At 40.6% G+C, this 24530-nt stretch overlaps 1 protein-coding gene across 2 annotated transcripts in view; it reads left to right on the top strand.

The window, feature by feature from the left end:
- Positions 1-24019, top strand: part of abhd17c (abhydrolase domain containing 17C, depalmitoylase) — a 48507-nt gene extending 24488 nt beyond the window's left edge. Inside the window, exons 2-3 of one of the 2 annotated variants that reach the window (XM_017478811.3) lie at positions 8483-8662; positions 22035-24019. In XM_017478811.3, coding sequence (XP_017334300.1) covers positions 8483-8662; positions 22035-22254 — 400 coding nt within the window. In that variant the 3' untranslated portion in view covers positions 22255-24019. Of the gene's footprint in view, positions 1-8482; positions 8663-20508; positions 21007-22034 lie in introns of those variants that run through there. The other variant, XM_017478812.3, reaches the window with a different exon arrangement.
- Positions 24020-24530: the final 511 nt, after the last annotated feature.

The raw sequence follows: 24530 nt of genomic DNA, 5'->3' as shown, positions 1-24530 counted from the left end.
TTTGCAAGGACATCTCAAAAAGGCTCATGACCCTTCCTTATTAGTGTCTCATGGCTATCTCTCTCAAGTTATTCTAGCCCAGTGGAATGGTAAACGTGTTAATGATTGTGCTGGGGGGTAAAAAATTTTTCCTTTAAACTGAGACACTGCTAGTTCACACAGTGGTTCATCGGAGTGTTCGCAGCTACCTGCAGGAAGGTAGATCTCAAAGAAGAGGCTTGGTGACCACTGCTGTAGACGTGTGTGTGTGTGTGTGTGTGTGTGTGTGTGTGTGTGTGAAAATCCCAGGAGATCAGCAGTTTCTGAAATACTCGAACCATTCCCCCCTTCTGATGTTTAATCTGAACATTAACTGACCTCTGCATGATCATGATTTGATAATTGATAGAAGATGCCGTGTTCCAGGTGTTGGAGGGTGAGTGTATATATGGGATTATTTGTGTCCACAATACTACTCAAACAAAAAGCTTTTAAACACCAATTTTGATTTTATTTGCTGGCTTCATCTTGGTTGTAGCTTGAGAGGAGTGTATTGTTTTTTGTTTTGTTTTGGTCCCCCCCCTTTAATGTCTGGTAGGTTTGGCTGTGGATGTTGGAAAAACGGCAGTAAGAGGTTTATGCTGGTGAAGCTTCGCATAAAGTCACTTATTTCCCCTCATCTGTCTGCTGTCTTTGTACACAGGGTTTACTTTTAGTTGCATATGTTATACTGGCAGTTTGATCCAGCTGACACTGCCATCTGGCAAATCATGATTTGTTTTTTAGTATTTTGGACAAATTTATGAAGGCCATTTCAAGAACACGGGTTGCCTTGCCAGGAATAAAATGCCACATTGCATCACATAGCTTATGCATTAATCCATGATCAGTTATGTACTCAACGTTTTAGAAGTTTTCCTCTGCAGAGAGTTGTCATTGGTCAAGCCTTTGAGAAGTGCTGATTTAGTTTTGTCCCAATTTCTGCTTTTATTGTATGTTTCAGCAGTTAAAATACGACACCGATCCGCTCGGTCTATCGTGACCCTGTGCACTTGGAGTCGGTTTAGATGAAACACATTAGAGGAAACAAAAATATTTATTATTTTCCCAGTATGTTAATTTTTCCAAAAGCACCCTTTGATGTTGAACTTGATTTATTGTTAATGCAACCAATTGTGGCAGCGTAATGTTTACAGACTGGAAGTTCTAACGTGGTGCACGTGTTATTGTTAACAGCATTTGTAATAAAGATTTTGCTGTGAAATCTGTGTTGTGCTTCCAAGCCTGCAGCTGGATGCCAGAGTAGGTACACTCAATCTCTCAACAGGCTTTTTAGATTTCGGTCTCCCTTCCCTGCTCGACTTTTTCCATCTCTCTTTTAAAGGCGACGGTGCTTGGATTGCTTTAAGTGCCTGTTTAATGTGGTCCGTACCTATAGGTAAAATGTCTGGCTGATACAGTCTGAAATGCCAAAGGCACTTTGTATAAAATGTCAAGAGAAGTTCAGCAGAATTCTGGAGATTATATCTTGTTAAATGTAACCTCAGGCTAGAAGAAGGATCCTAGATGAGGGCTTAAAACATCAGGTTTCTATCTTTCATTGACTTTTGCTGTAGGCACATCCTCCATTTTTGTCGTGAGGCCTGCAAAATCTGTGAAACGCTGTGTTCTGTCTTAGACCTCGGCACATCCTGAATGAAGGTAATTATGCAAAATGTCATGGATGGTAGGCTTGTGCCATTGTGTGGAAAAAAATAAGTGTCCAGTACTGCTGTTTAGCAGTCGCTGCTTGTCAGTGGTATAGTCAGGATGGGGGTATAGGGCTCACCCGGTGTGGTTTGGGTCTACACTTTTCATGATGGATACATTAATGCCATTTTTTTCAGTTCACCACAGAACACATGCATATATAGTTTATATAATTTTATTTAAATTCTAATCATTAACTTGGTTACAGCTGACAACTGGTTAGGTTTATTTGCAGTCCTGACATCAGTTTCGCAAGGATTCCTGACTTGTTAAGGGGTTATTAAGCAAATTTTTAAAAAAATCTAAAGCACTAATGCTAGCGATTACAGCTACAGCCGACTCGTAACCAGTTTCCAGTGTTTTTTGTGCCATAATAAATTAACGTCATTATTCAACACTCTCAGGGAGACTAGAGCATTCTTTCAAATGCTACATTGGCAAACTGGTCCGACACAAGAGAAACCATCCTGCACATGTACACGACCACCCTTTTCCAAGATCGTTTACATTTCCCTAACATCATACATGAAACTTTCTTTGGTTTAGACTAACGTTACCTACCTTTTGATATTTAGCCTGTAGGTATAAAATACCACCTCTGTCCTTGGAGCATGTAATATCTGTAGTGTTGCTGTTACTATGCTATTGTTCTTGCATGAGATTCATGAAAGACACAAGCGGTGTTTCAGCTGCCGTATGAAAAGCTGTGCTGAGCTGGAGTTTGAAAAGCAGAGGGAGACTGGTGGAGTGGAGGGAGATGTCCTGCTTGCCATGGCTAAAGCCCTCAAAGCTGCAGAAACGCTTTCTGACATTTAAATTGTCCAGTTTTATAGCTGCTGTGATGGATAGAATGTGAGCACTGTGTTTTGTTCAGATGAACAAAATACATATTGCATTTCCTGCAATGACTTGCAATTTGTTTAAAAGCAAAATCATGCACAGCATTTTGTTTGTTAGCTAGTCAACATGGGTAATGTAATAGCTTTGTCTCTTTTAAAAATGTATTTGAATTCTAATTGCACCCTGACTCCTGGTAGCTTTGACGATGCAGTGTTTACGATGTTCAGTGGAGACACAGTGGGGTTCTCAACGGTTTTGTGCGACAGTGAAGCATCTGCTCAGGATGTTCTCTTTGGGAGATGGAAAGGAGGAGGCTTGGTCTCATTAGTCTCGGCAGAAAATGAAAGGTGGCAGTTGGTGTACAGCAGAGCGTGAGCACACTGGGTCCTCCTGAAGTCAACAACCATCTCTTATTTTATCCACAAGCTTATAAGCCATTCCATCGTCTCTGTATCCTGAATCATCATTGTTGGTAAAGTTTCTAACCTTTTGCCGATGTAGTGTCATCAGCTAAATACGTTGTGACTCAGCCAGCCAGCAGCATAAACACCAGTGGGCAGAGTACACAACCCTGAGGGATGCCAGAGTTTAGTGTGGAGAGTGCTCGAAGTGTTGACACAGACACTAACTGAAGCTTCCCAGTCAGGAAGTGTATTATTCAAAGACTTGGTTAACTTGCCCATTAACTTGTCTAAAATCCACGCATCCTGTGAGCCACAAGTTCTCACCCTCAATTCCACTGCAACCAGTTTCCTACCTAAAATTGCATTAACTTATCCCAAAAAATTTGTGTTGATTGAGATTGGATTGTAATCAGTGTAAGATGCGTTTGAAGTTGTTGTGCAGGTACTCAAACCCATAATTGATGCCAATTTGAGAGGGTGTAGAGTTTAGGATCGGTAAAGATCCTGGGAGAAACACTCCAGTCAGGTTAATTAATATGGCCAGAGGTTATTCAGAACGACTTGGAGAGGCTTTCACCATAAATCTCTAAGGACTGGCGAAAGGTGTTCAAGGATTGGCCCTAAAATCATCTGCAAATGTTTTAATTGGCAAAAACACTGTTTTGAGGAAAGAGAGGCTACTGTGTATACCAACCATACACCAGATCCACTCTTCTGCAGAATGGCAAACCCCAACAACCACCTCCTCCATGATTAAAAACCCAATTTCTTTATACACCACTGTCTTATCATGTTTTGCAACATAAAGCTGTTTATAAGCATTTTGTCCCGGTCTGTCAACACACAGATACTCCTCTGTCAGTTTCAGTTGTTCCGTGAGGTCAAAGCCAGCACTTGTTTGGACAAGCTGTCTCTTGGCCTGAATTAAGGTTATGGAAAACACAGCGCCTTCAACTGGGCTCTGTATGTGCACACTTTTCAGTAGCTTTCCGCTCAAGAGGAAAAAAGCTCTTTGCATGACTGACTCAGGCTCAACACACCCTATTTGACCTTCCCCAAAGAACTGTAATTTTCCGAATTGGCTTTCCGATCAATTCCTGATTAGCTGTAAATGTGAGAATAGATTAGTTATGTTGAGAGTAATCGAGATCGGTATCGCTGCTTGCCACCGGCCGTGATACGGTCTATAAATAGAATTTTTTGGAGTGGTGTGGCTTTTTTCTTCTCTCTCCCTTCTCCAGACCCTCAGGTTGCAGGGTTGATTTCAGCTAGACAAAAATCATGGTTTTGTTCATCTCCCTGTCTTACCCCGGGTTCACACTATATGATTTTGGCCACGATTTGGTCGTGTGATAAATTTTGAGAATCCTGAAAGATTCCTATAATCCTAGGCCAAAATCTATAGTCTTTGATGGCTAGTTTGACATGTTCCCCGACAGCCGATTAACGGCTGTCGCGATTAAATTCAGAAGATTTGAGGCACAGTCCTGTAGTGTGGCTTCTCCTACTCCGTACGAGTCGTCTTGCGTGCGTTCGTTTTTCACATCTTGACTGTCGTACAGTCTGACATTAATGACAACTGAGATCCTACAGTGTGACATGGCTTGCAGCACGGATCATGTTCATACAGTCTGACAAGCAACAGTCTCAAAGGACTATTAAAACCCAGCTTTAGGCAGGAGGTCAACTGGCCGGCAAAAACGATTCCAGTACCTTTCTCTGTATATTGTGTAACGATTTTCACTTCATTTGGCAGATTAAAAAAAACTTGCGTGTGAGGCAGCACCCAACCCAAACATAGTCTTGCAGCACTTGAATTACAGTAGGCTCCTTTATCAACTCTGAAGACTCTTGCACGCCAACTAGTCTGAATCCGAGTGAATCTGTTTGCTGTTTGGTTTATTTTCACACTGCAAATAGTCAAACAAACCCAGAAATTTTATCGAGGGACTTGTAGAGCTGCAAATGTGCTCAAAACTCATTGCTCAGAAATACAGCAATGGAAAATGATCGATAAACCTTCGGAAAATTTTAATTCACCAAAATCACAGAGCACGGCTAAATAGATGTATTAGATGTATAAAGAGTTAGTAACAGTTACAGCACTACAGCTCACGGTTACAAAACTACAGCTCTGTCTTTTAGCACTTTTTGGGTCAGTTTAAGAACTCGCATCTACAAAAAATAAACATTGACTCAACTGAAAAGCTCTCCCCATCGTCCGGAGATAGCAAGTTTGAATCCTGAAGATTGCCGCTTTTCTACTGCAGGAACTAGGAACTTTTGGAGGTACTCGGTGTGTTTCCACTGCAGGGACCAGGGTCTAAATTAAGTTCAGGGTAAAATATTTAGCCCTTGCAAAGTCCCTACTTGGGAGGTGGTAGTTTTTTTCAGAAGTCAGGATTTTTGGAGGGTGGGACTTGGGTGCTGAGCATCCTGATTGGTTGAGTGCATGCAGCATTTTTTTTCAGCCACCATTTTTAAAAGTCTGTTGCGTGCAGTAACAGTTGTTTTATTGCGATTCGAATCAACACAGTGGAATTGCTTAAAAATACGTTTGATGGACCGACTACAAGGCTCAGGCCTTGAGTATTTATGCTGAAGACGAAATACAGCGGGAACTGGAAACTGCGACTCTCAATGAAAAGGTATACTTAAAAAATAAATTGGGTTAAGCAAGCTGGGCATTGTTCACACAGGAAAACCGTGCAAAGAGAAGCTTGTGCGCTCACGTTCGTCTCCGTCGTCTCAGTAATAGCTGATAAAATCAGTCTGATTACTTTACGTCTAGCATTAGGAGCATTCTGAATTCGCTTTACTACCACTGCTAGTCTCTTTTTTCCAACATTTTCTCAATTACCTTTTTAGCTAAGCAATACATCACAATCCACAGCAGCACAGCTTGAATCTCCTCCATGCTTGTGGTTGTTGCAGTGTCGTTATCAGATTTTAGAAAATAGAGGAACCTTCTAAAGAAAAAAACTTCATGACCGGGAATTGAACCTGGGATGCGGTGGTGAGAGCGCTGAATCATAACCACTAGACCACCAATCAGCTATTGTTGCTGTTCAAAGATTTGTGCTCAAATTAGCGTCTCCTACGTGTTTTTATAAACTAACCAAACATCAGCTTACCTTGTGTCAGTAATCAGTTTGATTGTGGCATACTTCGAGGCTTCATATCCTCACCAAGGGCTTGTCACGCACAGTCATACATCACAAGACTAATTTGCCTAATCTTCAAGGTACTTTAGACCACGATGAAAACGCACACAACAAAAGGTCTGGCGGAACCAAATGGTCCCTTGAAAAAAGTTCCTGGGATTAATTGTTCCGGGTAATTTCGGTGGAAATGTGGCTAATGCCACAGCTATTTGTGGCCAAGGGTCCAGTAGGGCTATGTCCGTGCTCTCTGGTTAGAAGGGGATGACGCACCTCGTTCATCACAGCGCACTAGCCTGCATGTTCCTCAGTGTTTTACAGTGCCCTCTGAGCAACATGAGCAGCAGTTCAAAAAGATGTGGTCGACGGGTTTTACATGTCTTGGAGGATACACGTGTTAGTAGCTGTAGCATGGAGGATCCCCAGTTAGTAGCTGTAGCATGATGGGAAAGAGCTAGCTCTTGGGTCGGAATTAGCCAAGACCAAAACAGGGAGGAAATAGGCGGTGGGGCGAAGTGTGTTAAGAAATCGTTTTCTTAATGTTTCAAAAGATAGTCATGCGTAAAAACTAATTTATCCACCCAGTAAAGAATAGTTTTAGCCAGTGTGTGTAGTGAAGCAGGTGATGGGATTCAGAACGAGTAACACACACAGTAGCTATAGCATGGAGGTGCACGGCATATAAACATGGCTATATTCAGCTCCTGCAGTTGAGTTGATTCAGGGTCAGAGAGATCACGTTGAACTGAAACTCGCTCTCAAACAGTTGTCTTGGTCACGCATCTAAACAAAACCCAGCATGGGTGAACGCACCCTGAGTTTCACCAACTGAATGAAAGTGTTGCTGTAGTAGGGTGAAGAGCGAGCCATGACTGAACGTGGCTGTGTATAACCACACTCCAGTCAGAGAGCAGTCAAACTGCCAATTATACACTCGAAACTATAATACTTTTTGGTATATTTATAACCCTGACCAATTCAGTGTTGCCTAACTCTGTAAGTTTCCCCCTGTTTTCCCTCGTCTGAGGAGAATCAGGAACATCCTTGCACTCAGAATACTTGAAGATATACTTGATTCTTCATTAGATGTTGCTGTCTTGTTGAGTTCAGATACTTGGACACACTTCAGCAGTACATTCCGTGCTGCCTGCCTTGTGTGAGCGAGAGAGAGCGAGACAGACAGACAGAGTGAGAGTATGTGGCTGTTTTGTTCTCCAGCTGGTTTCATCTTCCAAAGGGCTCACCCTCAGCATGGCAAAGCCAGCATGTAGGTCAGATTTAAGACACAATCCCCTGCTGTCTGACCCATACACACATGCGCACATCTGGATTGGTTGTCAGTGCCAGCAGGGAGAGAAAAACACACCGGCAGCTAAAGAATAGTCTTTACAGTCACACCCACAGTCCCATGACCGAGGCCATGCATATTTTCGGTTGATTAAACAGCAACATTGAAACACTTCTCCCAGGAATGCAATGTACACAATGTTCCCCTAACCCCGAATATGGCTCATCAGCCAACTCCTGTTTGATCTCTCTCTAACAAAGGAGGAGTCCTGTGCAATTGGGGCTGCAAGGGGAAATTTTAAAGTACATTTAAACTGGCGTCAAAAGGAGTTTGACATGCTTCTCTTGGACTGCATACCATCTTTGTAATTAGTTTACACGTATGGCAGTTTCAGAAAATGTCATTTTCTTAGTTAATGAGGGAGACAAACTACATTTTCCATCACAAATTGGAATAGAATAACTCTCCATGAATTAGTTTGCTGCTCTGAGTTTGACGCTTGAAGAAAAATGTTTGTACATGGGAATGAATATAAATCTGCGAGCGCAGCAAGCACAACAGTGTAATTCAAAGGTTCCCATCATTTTACAGCTCGTGGCCCACATGACCACAGACAAAACACTTCCAACTGTTTAAAATGCAGTTATAGTTTCATTCGCAGAGGGAATCGGAGGGAAAACTACAGCTTGGATTCATGAAGGTCTCATGCATGCCAAATGAGCTTTTCAAAACCACCCTGTATTTTGACTACAGCTATAATAAAATTGCCTATTTAAAAAAACAAAACAAAAAAACAAACACATTCTTAAAGTTGGTTAATACCAACTGGGATAAATTCACACATTTAAAATCTGTATCCTGTGTTTATTTTTTTTCTGTAAGGCTGTTTTGAGGCAATGACCATTGTAAAAAGCACTATACAAATAAAATTGAATTGAGTTAATACAATTTCTAGTGACTAACAGTTAAGTATTATCTGTTAGTAGTGTTAACAATTCATGTGTTCTGTTGTCATGCTTAAAGAGAGATGAATGTTTCCTCCTCCTCCTCTTGGCCTGCAGGTATGGCGTGACCCCAGAGAACATCATCCTGTATGGTCAGAGTATCGGTACAGTGCCAACGGTGGACCTGGCGGCACGGTATGAGTGTGCAGCAGTCATCCTGCATTCCCCGCTCATGTCTGGACTGCGCGTGGCCTTCCCCAACACACGCAAAACCTACTGCTTCGATGCTTTCCCCAGGTGGGTCATCATAATGAATTTACAAACTTCATAATGGGTTTGTTTTAATTGATTTGTTTATTTATTGACTAGCAAAAAGCTAATGTTAGAAAAATGAGAATTGCTTCCAACTAAACTCTCATGATGATGAAATAATAAAGCAGATAACTAAACGTGACTAACAAGCAAGGGCCAAACAATATGCTTCCATGCAAGACCTGAAATCTTAGTCAGTTGAGAACCTTTAATTCAACATTTAAATGTTTTAAGCATATGAGGGTATTTATTCAACAGTTTGTTCTGGTCCAGTACTTTGATTGGTCCAGCAGTGTTCCCATAGTGCCCACATTTCCTATAACCCTACTGAGACTTTTCACTGTGTATCAAGCCCATAAAATTCCACTTCCTAGTTCAGGACAGTTACAATAGTGTTAGTAAAACAATCAGTGAACCTGGCAAAAGATACTTTTGAGGAATATAACTTTTGGCTTCAAATATTAAAGCTCGTCAGATGAATATGAAAAGGAAGAAGTGAAGTTTTACGAGAAGTAATGGGAATGTACAAATCATCAGTGTGAGCCAGCTAACCAGCTAGTCGACGTGCTATAAAGTGAAGGTGACTTCTACTGGGTCTGTTTCCGCTAGGGGAGCGAAAATTCACAGATCATTTGGCCATATTGTGTTTGAAATGTCGCTTGCTCTTACTCTGCCTGTATCTGCAGTATAACCGCACTCTTGCTCATGATTTACTGCTGACTTATAACTCTGTATTCTTATCTGTATGTTTCCTTTTCTCTTGACAGATACCTTTAAACGAGAAGTAGTTGGGCATGTGCTCAGACTTTTAACTTATAAAAATTTACTGGCATTATCAAAACTGTTTGCTAGTTAAGATTGTCCACTCATAGGTTATTGCGTGTTGGACCTATTGTAAGGTTTTTGATTGTTTGTTTTCCATCGAGCCCTCGTCATGCAGCTCATAAACAAATCTCTCTGACCACAGGTCTCGAATGGTTTCTCGTAATAACCCTCATAATTAAGTCCCATCCAAAACCCCACACCCCTCCACTTGCAGCAGTTGCCATAGCAACCAAGTTGTATTCAAGGCCAACAACAGACCCAAGGTCTTAATATTCTTGCACACACCCACACAAGCTCACAACAATTCACCAAAACAAATGAATGACTACAGGTCATAATTTACATTTTACAATTGACTTTAGATTGATTTATTTGAAATTCCAGGAATGAGATTGGAGCTGTACGAGCTTTTATACATGGGGTTGCTAACACAGGTTTGTACATGGTGCTGAATAACCTTTAACAGATGAGAAATCCAGTGTGTTTTATTTGCTTGTTCGTGCACAGTATTGTACAGCTTACTTCACAAGATAACTTTAAAAGCTGTTGTACTTCTAGCGCATATAAATATCAAATATAACCAGGGCTGTTGCTTTCTTAAGGTTACCTGTCCACAGTAAATTTCCAAGTGAATATATAACCTCAGCCACTTACTGCTTCTCTAAGACTTCATGACAGCCTTATAGACTCATGGCTTTTTATCAAGCCTGGCTCTAATAATCCAAAACAGGGATAATCGAGAGTGGATTTCACCACTAGACCAACCAAACTACTGTCACCTTTTTGAAAGTTAATAGCAGAATATATATATATATATATATATATATATATATATATATATATATATATATATATATATATATATATATATATATATATATATATATATATATATATATATAATTTTTTTTAAACCAAGTGTTCTGGGGGAAATGCTTTGTATGCGCACCAAATGGCTGTGTAATACCCTACTGCCATCAATTATAAAATTTTCACATTGACTGAGCAATGTTCTGGGATTGCGTGCAACATTTTCCACCCATGTAGTGTGTTGATGTGGTGCACTCGTAGATTTGCTCAATAATGCTTGTACTGTGGGTTGGGAGTGGAAATTGGTTTTATCTGGCTAAAGCCAGTTTTAGACTGTTCGATTAAAGCAGTCTTTGAAGATTATTACTCGTCAGATTATGAGATGATTCCAATAAAATCTTGGTTGAGTGGTATGGTGGCTTAGTGGTTAGCACGTTTGCCTGGCCTTACCTTGTTGGGGGTTCGATTCCTGTGAGTGGAGTTTCCTCCCCAGTCCAAAGACTCTATGCGCTGTAGGCTGATTTCCATTTCCAAATTGTCCCTAGTGAATGGGTGTGTAAGTGTTTGAGCAATTGTGCCCTGCAATGGGAAATGGGCCAGTGGGGCAACCCTGTGTAGGATAAGCGGTACAGAAAATGGATCGATGGATAGATCTTCTAAGCATTAAATTTATATGACGATCCTCTAACGATAGGCCAACGATTAAAGAAAGCCAATGGTAAATGGTCTGCACTTATGTAGTGCTTTTTTTAACCTTAGTGGTTCCAAAGCGCTTTACACTGTGTCTCATTCACCCACACACTCGCACACCAATGGTAGCAGAGCTGCCATGCAAGGCACTAACTTGTCATCGGGAGCAACTTGGGATTCAGTGTCTTGCCCAAGGACACTTCGTTATGTGAATCATGTGGGCCGGGAATCGAACCACCAACCCTACAATTAGTGGACAACCTGCTCTACCACCTGAGCCACAGCTGCCCAATGACTGACTACCGCACAAGTGATAGTTAGTCCACTAGAATGGTATCACCAAGTTTCTGGTCAAATGATTAGCAAATGGAAAGTTATGACTGACTGATGGTTTGATTTTCACATTGATTAATTTCATCATTGTACTGTTCTACACCACACAGCTGTTGAGTTAATTTCTTTAAGGTACATTGTTGTCATGCACAATTCATTTCACTGCTCCTGCAAATAGCCAGACATTGCTATCATTTTCACAGCCAGCTCTCCTCCTCCATTTCCCCCCCCACCTCTTCCATCAGCAGAGCGTGATATTAAATTGCTGTCTGCCCTGCTGGAAGTGGATGTAATGTTAATTCAGGAAGCAGCTTTTCTCTGCTCGGCTGACAAAGTTAAAGGTGCCCAGTGTGCACCGGGAGGCGTTTCACCTCTTCTACAACTGTCTTGGCTCTTTGCAGCCCGAACCTCTTTGATAAAATAAGGAGTCTCTACACTCGATGTCGAATGATGTGGTTACACTGTAGTTCAAGATGTACGTATATGATGCTCACTAGGGTCTGCACGATAAAGTTCACTTCCTTCTATTTAAATGATGTACAAAATGTTCTTTCAGGGTTCAGTAGTGTTGAATCAAGGCTACTGCTGTGGGATATCGAGCAGCGTTGGAACAATAGCCTTAATGTGGAACCATACCAATGGCATTTGCATGGATTTGGACTGCAAATTAGGATGTAATTGTTCCTTACTGAAGTAAGAGCGTGCCAGGGGAGCAGCTGTTGAGCGCACTGGTCTGTGCTATTTTTGATCATCTTAGACATTGATAAAAAATCTTTAGTTGAGATTCATTTGCATGATGTCTCTGTCTGGATATCTCAAGTACGCAAGCTTGTGGCTCTTTGACTCTCAAGAGTGTAACACAAAGTATCTGTGGCACGGCAACTGGACTCAAGGCTGCAGGGCTTTCAGGCTTAAAGCAGATTCCCTTCTGAAACTGATACTGCAGTAAGTATAGTCCATGGCATCTCCCGAAGATACCCCCCCCCCCCCCCACCCCCCTAAACAAAGCCAGTGTACAGATACTCCTTTGTGCCTGCAGCAAGTTGTACAGGAACGCTGTACTGCTGTTACATTCTTAGTGATGTTCTTTAAACCACCATAAACACATTTTAGAGCTTGTTTACCAAACATGGCTGCAAATTAAATTAATATAAAGCGGTTGCTCCTGGGCAGTCAATGTATTTGTGACTTTCAGTTGAGTCAGTATATTGAGTCAATATAATGTAGCTTTTTCCCTTTTGGAGGTAACCAGATTTTATACTGTACACTCTCTGGCCAAAAGTTTGTGGACACCTGACCTTAACACCATGTGCTTTTTTTTTTTCTTTCTTTCTTTCTTTCTTTTTTTTTTTGAGCATCCCATTCCAGACTTATTTCCACCTTTGCAGAAATGTAGAGGATTCTATAACAGCAAAAGCTTTCCACTAAATTTTCCAGCATGGGTCGGTGGAATTTGTGTTCATTCAGCCACAAGGGCCTTAGTGAGACCTGGCATTGATGTCGGGTGAGGACGCCTGGGGTGCAGTCTGCATTTCAGTTCATCCCAAAGGTGTTCAGTGGGGTTGCGATCAGGACTCTGTGGAGGCTATTACAGTTCTTCCACTCCAGACTTGACAATGTGTTCATGGAGCTCGCTTTGTGCCCAGGGACAGTGTCTTGCTGGAACAGATTTGTGCCTCTTAGTTCCAGAAGGGAAATTGTAATGCTACAGCATACAAAGCCATCCTGTACAATTGTGTGCTTCATTGTGCCAACAGTTTGGGAAAGAACCGTAAATGGGCACAATGACCATGTGTCCACATACTTTTGGCCAAATAGTGTTTATGGTGGAGATTTCACCATGTGAACGGTTTTCCAATATTATACACACAATATTCAGATACTGAAATTTATTCAGACAGACCTATAAGGGACATTGATTACATAATGTTCATGTTCAGGGCAGATCACACTACCAAAAAATGAAGACTGTGGCAACAGTGATGAAAAACACATGTAAATATGGCTTTAATCTGAATTTGGAGTCTGATTTTCGTGTGCTCTTTTGCCTTTCAGACCCTCATAAATAAGATATGACACGAAATTAGGTTTGTGTCGTCCGGCAGAACATTTTTTGACTAGTAGATTAATTATTTGTGGATTCTGGTACATGGTATGTCTGTGCACCGTTTGCCTGCCCCACACACACACACACACACACACACACACACACACACACACACACACAAGCAAACACAGGAATGGGAGAGCCAGACCTCCTACATCTCTAGCTATCAATCAAAAAAAAGAATGAAAGAGCCTGAGCATGTGAGTGAATTGCTTTGATTTGAAAAGAGCAATAGCGATCATTAATTTGCATCCCCTTGCGAGGGAGTCAGCACAAAAGTGGAAGAAAAAGACGTGTGGATTGTCAGTCACTTTATGATGACTCACTCCAAGGCTCTGATCACAGCTGCTGCACTCAACAGCGTTCTGTACAAGGGATGCAAAAAAAACACATTGCATGCTGCCTAAGCTAGAAGCTTCATATAATAATAATAATACATTTTGATTTATATAGCACTTTTCATACATTTCAAATATAGCTGTAAGTGCTTCACAGCATGAAGTTAATAACTGAAACAAACGGTAGTCAAAAATCAAATGGAAAAATCGGCTTAAAGAGATACAAAAAAAATAATGGCAGGGTCCGAAAAAGCAAATGTCAAAATAAAAATACATGATATAAAATATATCATTAAAAATATTTAAAATACTTTAAGGTAATTCAGCAGTCAGAATTGTTATCCTCGAACTTGGAACGTTAAACCAACGAAGTGGAACAATAGACGCCAACACGTTTTTTTTTATTAGCAACAAGTTAGGCAGCTAGCTGTGATGAGCGAAGTGCGTTTTCCTCTTCGAACAGTGAACTGTATGGTCAATATTTAAGATTTACATTGCATCGGGAAAGTATTCACTGCGCTTCGCTTTTCCCACATTTTGTTATGTTACAGCCTTATTCCAAAATGGATTAAATTCCTTATTTTCCTCAAAATTCTACAAACAATACCCCATAATGACAACCTGAAAGAAGTTTATTTGAAATCTTTACAAATTTATTAAAAATAAAAAACAAAAAAAGCACATGAACATAAGTATTCACAGCCTTTGCTCAATACTTTGTTGAAGCACCTTTGGCACCAATTACAGCCTCAAGTCTTTTTGAGTATGATGCAACAAGCTTGGCACACCTATTTTTGGACAGTTTCTCCCATTCTTCTTTGCAGGACCGCTCAAGCTCCATCAGGTTGGATGGGGAGCGTCGGTGCACAGCCTTTTTCAGATCTCTCCAGAGATGTTCATTCAGGTTTAAGTCTGGGCTCCGGCTGGGCCACTCAAGGACATTCACAGAGTTGTCCTGTAGCCACTCCTTTGTTATCTTGGCTGTGTGCTTAGGGTCGTTGCCCTGTTAGAAGATGAACCTTCGCCCCAATCTGAGGTCCTGAGCGCTCTGGAGCAGGTTTTCATCAAGGATGTCTCTGTACATTGCTGCATTCATCTTTCCCTCGATCCTGACCAGTTCCTACCACTGAAAAACATCCCCACAGCATGATGCTGCCACCACCATGCTTCACTGTAGGGATGGTATTGGCCAGGTGATGACTGGTGCCTGGTTTCTTCCAGACATGACGCTTGCCATTCAGGCAATGAGTTCAGTCTTTGTTTCGTCATGGTCTGAGAGTCCTTCAGTTGCCTTTTGGCAAACTCCAGGCGGACTGTCATGTGCCTTTTACTGAGGAGTGGCTTCCGTCTGGTTCTCCTCTCTCTACAGAGACACGCTGAGTTCTGTCAGAGTGACCATCGGGTTTTTGGTCACCTCCCTGTCCAAGGCCCTTCTCCCCTGATCACTCAGTTTGGCCGGGCGATCAGCTCTAGGAAGAGTCCTGGTGGTTCCAAGCTTCTTCCATTTACGGATGATGGAGGCCACTGTGCTCATTGGGACCTTCAATGCTGCAGAAATGTTTCTGTACCCTTCCCCAGATCTGTGCCTCGATACAATCCTGTCTCTGAGGTCTCCAGACAGTTCCTTGGACGTCATGGCTAGGTTTGTGCTCTGACTCAACAAAATGTGGGACAAAGTGAAGCGCTGTGAATACTTTCCGGATGCACCTTAAAAGTAATTATTGATTAATCTAAAGCTAATACTAGTATATACAGTATAACCCATTTAAAGGTAAGAAATTCTTTGTTTATTTCTGATTTGTACAGCTATGTTAATTTAATGTCCCACCGTAAACAGTGAAGGAACCCTGAGTTGACGAGACTACCCAAGTTGACTTCAGTTGTGGTGGCATTTCATATCGCAAAGGACATTTACTCCGTTGAGAAAGAAGGGTTGTGCAAAAATCGTACCGACGTTATAGCAAATAGTGCATACAATGCTTTTTTTTGTTTGTTTTCGTTTTTTAAAAAAAAATTTTTTTAAAATAAATATCCTGTATTTAAATGATCTATTGTGCACTGTTTACTGTAGATGGTGCAGTTATTGTTTTTGCATATCTACATTTTCTAACGTCTGTTCTAATAAAGGAAAAAAAAACCTTGATTTGTGTAATGTTTAAACTGCATTATGTAAAAACAAAACAACGAAATTTTATGTGAGAATCGTTCATAAATTTGAAAACAAAAAAACATATCGTGCAATATTGCCCAGCCCTACTGCAACGTTCAGCAAGTTATGTCCGTAAAAACAGACAATCAATGAAAACATCTCTGAAAGAAATCTGCATTTAGCTGCAAATACATGTAAAAGTGCACTTTTAGATGTGTTTCCCAAACTTGTTCTTGGGGGGCCCATCAAGCAGTCCACGTTTTTCTCTCATCTATGTCCTGACACATTCTGACCCAAGCAGTTGAGCTTGACACTATATAAGCAGTTGACACTATACAACAGCATGGAAAAACAGACACACAAGCTTAGCTGTTTTCCTTTAGACTTTCCACAGTCAGTGTGATTGTCATGAGCTGTCTCCAATCCAAAACTAAGATTTTGAGTATTTGGTGGTAAAAATAGTCTTTCCCGTATGTTTGAAGGGTACATGAGGTTCTTTTTATGTTCTGTAATGGGGAAATCGGTTATGGTTAATCAAGCTGCCTTGAATAGGTCATGCGTGTGCAATTTAAGACACTGCTGTAATTTGTTCAGTCCGTTGAGAACATCACGTCACGGGCACTACACTGGCCCGCTATTTACATTGGTGGTACTTACATTTTTTTTCAGACATTTTGCATATAGCAGTTGAAAACAAGTGTAGACCCTGGATAAGAAGTCAATTATTGATTTGTCACATGGCAGTGTTGCTCATCCTTGGTTTCCTGCTCATGGGTATCTTTCGTACTGCATAATTTTGTGGCCATAAAACAAACATCTCATTAGAAAGCAGTACAGTTTAGGCTCCCTGTGGCTTAAAAATATGATGAATGAATGCGCAGTCCTTTCTCGGCAGTACTGAGACTACAGAAACTGTGTAGACCTGCAACAAAATGCAGAGGGGGTTTTGTGGTATATTTTACTGCCATCTCTGTAAAGTTTTGAATCCACCAGCCTCAATGCAGTTATTAACTTTTGAAAAATGTTCCAGACTCTCAAAACAGATTAAGATTAAATGTATTCCAGATCGGCGTTGCAGCGTAATCCCCTTAAATTGTCAAGTCTAGTTGGAGTGTTTGCAAGATGAAATGAAGCCACTTGGCCAAGGTCGATGTTCAGAGGTTTGAACATGGGGCTTCAGCTGAAAAATTTTCATTAATATGCAACGTGAAGGCCACTTATGATCTGTTGTATGATCTGAATAATCATTACTTGCCTACTTCTGGAAGGTATAACCTGTGAAAGAGCTGAGTGCGCACGCTCCATCACTAGACTGTTAACTGGCTAAATAAGCCTTTGGTTGCGATTAACCAGAGTAGTTTAATTTCTTCAGATTTACATTGATTAACGTTAATTACTTTTGTTCGCATTCATTATCCTTTTTTTTTTTTTTTTTTTTTTTTTTTGCTGCTGGCTCATTGACATCCACTTTAGCTCTTTTTTTTTTTTTTTTTAGGTTTCATGGCATCATCACCAATGGCAACTTTCATGCTCATTTTGCCACTGCCATGGGAATTAGAGGAGAGTGTGACATTTGAAGTTCAATAATTGACTGTTAGTGATCCACCAGCCTCTATCTAACCTTCATTTACCTGTTACTTTATATCCTTGTGTTTCATATGATGCTTCGCTTTGAGACACTCTCCAGATTAAGTGGAAGGGTTGTGTATGAGATAAATACGTACATCAGGAAAACACAATTTTAGTCCATTTTCTGCGAATTCATGGGAAAGTACTCAATGCGTAAAATCTATTTTAATGGCCTTGTCGAAGTACCATTGATTCTCTTCTGTAGGTTCATGCTGTGTTGCCTGAATTTCAGTCCCTAATATGGTGAGCGCAACAGAAAAATCATGTGATGTGTTACCAAGATCAAGTGGCTTTGTCATTTCATGTTCCTCCATGACCAGGGTGCTACATAAGACGACGCAGGACTAAATAAGACCTACACATTTCTACATAAAGTGCACATGCAAAATGTTTGCAAACAGCACAAGACAGTACGGTAACTACTAAAATAGCACAGTAGGCACAGTAAGAGACAGTGTAGTGCCGACCAGTACTCCGTTCTAGTGTGAAAGTGTCTGATGTAACAGGTAATGCAGAAGGGTTACAATACAATTAAAATGCTGTGAATGTGAACATAATATACTAATATTCAGCAGATTAGCTTATACCATATATGGACATGGCTGCTACCCCAATAATTGCCAAGTAGGGAGTATATTAGTGACTAATTAAATTTGATAGTTTTCATACATACAGTAGCAGGTAGTCAATATAGATGTGCAGAAATTGGAAGGGGCGTGGGATGGTGTGAAGTTGAGACATGCGCAACATTATGGTCCCTAAAACATCCCGATATGGATTTTACATCGTCCCATACACTTTCATCATCCCCAGGACAAAATTATGCTGGAGCTAATTAATGTCCTCTTCCTCCCATCATGTTTCAAAGGCTAAACTCAATGGAGAGTTCAGATATACAAACCAAGAGAAATGTTGCACCTTGTCGTTGATCAAACTGGATGAGTAAAGCTAATGTTTATGCAAGTTGTGAAGATTCTTCCGTTGCTACTTTTAGGAGTGCAAAACCTGCAACCTGTTCAAACGTTCTTGGAGCCCTTGGATGGTGGATGAATATATATCACCTTCAAGAAAGTTCCATGTTGCAGTTACAGATGTGTCCAAAATAAGAAACCTAGGACAGTCCTTAATGTTGCTTTCTAAAACTGACAGGTTCCATCTTGGGAACAAAAATATTATCTACAGTGGTGGATAATCAGTAGCCTGGAAACTGGAGACAGGATTTATTTGCAGGCATTCTTTATGCAAAGTTACTCAGCAGGCTAGCCATCAGCAGCATTTATTTTTTTTGCATCTCATAATCAAAACTCGGGGGGGGGGGACCCCTCACTTTTGCAAACAAAAGTTATTTGTTATGTATATTTAAATAAAATGCACCTTATGGTGGTGTTAATGTTGTACCTATAGCATGCACTACTTGTTCTGAATCCCACCACATGCACAGTAGGATTAATTAGCTTGTGCAGATGACCTGCGACCTTTTCCGAATCTGGAACAAGCAGGTATGAAACACTGACAACACCTTGCAAAATAAAGTGCAAAGTAAAGCTGTTCTATGACTCTCTTGCTAGCAAACCATGGACACCATTGCATGGTTTAACATGGGGAGAAAAAAGAGATAATGTCCTTTGTGTGGTGCAACTTTGACTCAAGCTGGACAACTTTTGGACAAGCTGAGCTTTTGTTGAAGATGCAAACACAATGTAGACACATTCTAGGGAACAGATAATCTTTTCTTCGGCAGGATTTTATACCCTTTTTTTTGTGCCTGTATTAATGCACTTAACTAACTAACTAGATCCATCCATCTTCTGCACCACTTATCCTGTACATGGTCACGCGGTCCTGGAACCTCTCCCAGGGAACTCACAATCGCTCACACACTACAGACAATTTAGAGATGCCAATCAGTCTATATTGCATGTCTTTGGACTGGGAGAGGAAATCGGAGTACCTGGAGGAGACCCTCGAAGCGTGGAGAGAACATGCAAACTCCACGCAATAGGATGGAGGAGGAAATCAAACCCCCCAGCCCTGGAGGTGCAAGGCAAACATTCTAACTGCTAAGCAACTCCTTGCTTTATTAAATTGTGAGCTAGCAGTTTTAATCCTAATAAATTAGATTTCCAGGCAACCAGAGCATGAGACTGGGCAGCACTTTGGAGCTTTCACTTGCCCAGTGGGCTAGCTAATGGATTTATGACTTGTTCACTCGTGTCTTTCTAGACGCCCCTTCCCAAATGGAACATAATCCTATCAGTGTTAGATTGAACGGTCTGTAATAATATTGTGCGTGTTGATTAGAGCAACAACAAAATAAAAACTATAATATTGATTTTTGTTTCTTTTTTTTCTTTTTTTTCTTTTTCTCCCCCCCCTTCTCTCTTGGCACATGCCTAGTCTAATAGTGTATCATGTCATCTGGATTGGTTGATGGTCTTGCAGTGGATTTGTGCTGCTGTCTTGATGTTTCTTCAGTTTCCTTGACTTGCTGCTACTACTGTGCAAGTTATAATGTTTTGTAATGGCTCTCTCACTGATGAACTCTAACAGATGTTTTCACTGAATTCTTTCATAGTCTGTCTTTGTTTTTAGCATATGACTTCAGATCACCTTTGTAGCCCTTGAAGAGCTGCCACCTACAACGATTAATCTACTACAAATCCTGCAGCTCCATCACATCCCCGTTTCCAATCACCTTAACACATTTCCAGATTTCAGATCGCCTGCACACATCCCTTTGGATAGATGAGTTGACGCACCGCTCCTCTCCCTGTGGAGCTCCAGCCAGCTGGCCATGGATCTCTGTTCCAGACATTGAATCTCAGTTTGCCAAATTTGAGATTCACAGCTGTGTGTGGCAGGAGGAAAACTGTGAATGGATGTATGAAAGTTTAATGACGCGACACTCTCTGTGGATTTTTTTTTTTTCTTTTCTTTTTTTTTTCTCCAGGCTGCAGCATGGCATGGATTGGAATATTAAAACTGCGTCCAGAAACAGCGGGCAGAGGGGGAAAATGGAAGTGAGGACTTGTGTGGTCGTGAAAGATATCTGGAAATAACTGTTTTTGTTCCATTGGTAGACTAGCAGTGCTTGAAGCTGACCATCCTGGTTTACTTTAACTGCACTGTGGTTAAAAAAGTGTGTGTGTGTGTGGGGGGGGTTTCAGAGACCTTCCAGCCTGAAGAATTGTAGAGTCCTTGAGTCAAGGAGCAAAGACTAGGAACAAATGATTCATAACATAGTTTTGGACTAAAATTGTCCAGATTACAGGATGCATATCTCCTGAATGATCTCATAATATTTGTGATGTTTGCGAAGAGGGACTTGCAGAAAATTGTGGCATTCCCTTCGATTTATGTGAATATTCTTGAGCAAGATGTTAAAACATCACCAGTCCATTACAGAGATGCAAAAAGGCTGGGACTCCAGCCTGGGAATCCAAATACCCCCCCCCCCCCCCCCCCCCCCACACACACAACTTTTGGTGACGTATAGCTGATGTATCACATTTGTACCACATGCATTAAAAACCCCCAAAACATTTAAAACCCTGTTGCACAAAACCTCTCTATAATCGTGCTGTTTACGAGTTTGTAATCAGCCAGAGGAGTCCGCACTGAATCTTGTTATCGTCCAGGTTCATTCAGCCTGTGGTGTAATTATTCCATTAGACTTTCTCATGCATTAATCTTTCTCCAAACATGTTCAGGATGCATGTGCTTTATAAATGGTAAGCACTAATTAGCCTTTTGGAGCGCTGAATTAATATGCCAAATGGATACGCAGCAGCGTAAAAGTTTTATGCCTTTAGTCTTAAATGTCTCTAGGCATGAACAGATGGCTCATATAGAAAACAGATCATTTCTTCAATGCAATTTTTTTTTTTTTTTTTTTTTTTATATAAATGATTTTTGTGATTAATGCCACATAGGCATAGAGAGACTGGAGCGTAATGTTATTTTTTGTAACAATCTATTACTCTTTGCAATTGTGGTGGTTTCTTTTTAATATTTTGCCTCCATGTTGATCCAAGGGGTTGGTAATTAAAATAGCATCTGTGCTTAAATCTGTTAATCTTAAACTATCCCACTGGACAAGTGAACACTCCAGTGTGCAGCCCAGTCTAGTCTACTTGATCATTAAGTTAAGTACAGCTTATACTCCAATAAAATATTTGGGGTAAAACTTGTTCAAACGTGAAACTTTACCTTATGCACCGCTTAAGAACGCTGAGTGTCACTTGGTGGGGGGGGGTCAATTCTCTGACTTGGATTAGTAATCAACAGGTCTGATATGGCCTCCATCTTCAATCTCTGGTGGCATATTAGTCTTAATTGGTCAAGTGTCCATGTTGAGAAATTATATCTATAAGGGATAATTGGTCTAGTTTTGAATATCTCTACACGTAATTTAGTCTTAAATATCCTCCATGTTAATTGTGTAGAGATTTAAACTGGTTTGTTTTTCTCCTTCAGCATTGATAAGGTGTCAAAGGTGGCCTCTCCGGTCCTCGTGATTCATGGCACAGAGGACGAGGTGATCGATTTCTCGCACGGCCTGGCCATCTACGAGCGATGCCCGCGTGCCGTGGAACCGCTGTGGGTGGAGGGCGCCGGGCACAATGACATCGAGCTGTACGCCCAGTACCTGGAGAGACTCAAGCAGTTCATCTCCTTCGAGCTGGCTACCTCTTGAAAGCACACTGCAGCACACTGTACAACATCACGGCACACACTGCGATGAGCTCCTCTCAGCTCTTTACACACCGAGCCGAGGATCAGAGTCAAGGATTTGCACTTGCTGACAAATTCTTTTTAAGTGTATATGGTGGTATTAAGGAATGGGGCCTTTCCATTTCTGCAAAGAGGAAACGCCCTTTATCGATTTTTATTTTTGATTCTTTTATACTTGATGAAGAAAAATTTTAAGTGCACCACATTACATATTTTGTGTGTTTTTGATTTGTCCAGCTGATTTTTTTGTGTGTGTAAAACCCAACAGGGGAAAGTAAATAGATGCACTATTTGTTGTACTGTTATGTTCAGTTGACAACTCTTTATTTTTATTTATGTTATTTTTTTTAAGTTCTTTGTTTTGTTTTCATTATTTCTAGGCATTCCACTGATCCACTGGATTCTCTTGACTGGGGTCAAAGAGGATTTGCTCTCAGATTTTTTACAGAGCCAGTCTGTGTGTAGTGTTTTTTTTGTTTGTTTTGTTTTTTTTTTTGTTTTTTTTTGTGGTTTTTTTTTTGTTGCCAGTAAGTGAAGGAATACTACCACTGCGAATGCATCAATATCACATGAGTGATCAAACCACTACATTGTTTCTGGCTCTGGAGCATGGTGCTGTGTGTTACTACAGTAATCAGGGCATTGTTTGAGCATACACACTACATAAATAAGGTGTTCATTTATGAAATCTTGGTCTCTGTTTTGGCGCCAGTTCTACAGTAAGCCTTATGCTCTCAGATGTTTTTGCTGTCTCATTTCACAGGAGCAGGCTTTTCTCAAGGTTAATACTAGCTGCTACTCTTCCAATGAGAAAAATCACTGTGAGACCGAACTGGCAAAACAATAAGGGTACAAGGTGAATTGTATTGAGCCACAAATAATCTCTCACCCACCCAAAATTCTGCAGCTGCTTCCTCATTCCTGACATTATCTACTGACCCTAAAGGACTATAACCTCTGAACACAAAGACAAGAGAACACTAAAAGTCCTCATATTTCAGTGCTAGCTTTGCAAATGTTAATGTATTCAGGAGTAGCACTGGACACTAGAAGCTACAATGGTTTAATTAATAAGAAGAACTCTTGTTTATTCGAAGTAGGTGCAATTACTATGTTGCAACTTTTTGTGAAGGGTTTTTTTTTTTTCTTTTTTTCTTTTTTTGTGCAAATGGGCTGGACTGATCAGTGTTCATCTATATATTGCTGTAAGATAACACTGCATTGGCAGACACGTGTGTAATGGGATGTTTTTGTGTTTCTCCATGGGGCCTGAAAGAGGTTTGAACCTCGTCCTTTATCCTCTGGAGTTTCTGATGGAGACGCAGCCCTAACTGAGCCCCTCTGTTGCTTTTGATACCGATGTTTTTAACAATGTTTTTTCCAGTACTTATTAATATTATCTTTACACCTCTTTTAATGCTGGTTTGTAAGATAACCGTACTGTATACATCATCTCTCCTCTCAATAGATATGTAAAACAGGAAACTGTATTTAGTCTTTTTAATGATTTTGACACTGGAATTGCTGTATGCAAGTATAATGCTGAAAAAAGAAAATAGTTGGTACAAAATGTGCTAGTGTAATTTGTTTTCTCAGATCAAATGAAAAAGCCTTAAATGTGCTGTGAGACAGATTTATTACTCACTTGATGTTGGTTGTTGCCTCAGAGCAACCCACTGGATGTTGTATTGCTATATAATGGAATAAAGGATGCATGGAATATTGAACACTTTTTTTTTTCCTTTTTGTGCAGGTTGTTTATCTGTATTTGCTCGTCACTTCAAGCCTGATTTGCAGTCAGGTTCATAAATATTCAGACACTTATTATTTTATCTATTATTCTAGTTGTCTGGCAGCCTATATAGAAGTTGAAATTAAATAATAAAGATAAAATTATATATTATATAAATAAATATTTTTAAGGGGTCAAAAATTGGTCAATCATAAATCAAATTACTTTTAATAATTGGTTGCAAATCCTTAGTTGCAAGTCTGGAACCTATAGTCATTACCTGACACTGGATTTCTTACCTGGTGATCCTCTGCCAGGCTTGTACTGCAGAAGTCTACAATTGCTGCTTGTGATTGGGGTAGTTTGCCTTCAGCAACTAAAGTGCATGCTCAGTTGGATTCAGGTCATGTGATTGACTTGGCCATTGTGGAACATTTCTTGTTTGCCTTAACAAGTCTTGGGTTGCTTTTGAAGCATGCTTCAGGTCCTTGTCCATCTGCACTGTG

Source organism: Ictalurus punctatus, chromosome 10, assembly GCF_001660625.3.
Source record: "Ictalurus punctatus breed USDA103 chromosome 10, Coco_2.0, whole genome shotgun sequence".
Classification (NCBI taxonomy): Eukaryota; Metazoa; Chordata; class Actinopteri; order Siluriformes; family Ictaluridae; genus Ictalurus; species Ictalurus punctatus.
Note: the sequence above shows the minus strand (reverse complement) of the source record. Positions and strands in the feature narration are given on the sequence as shown.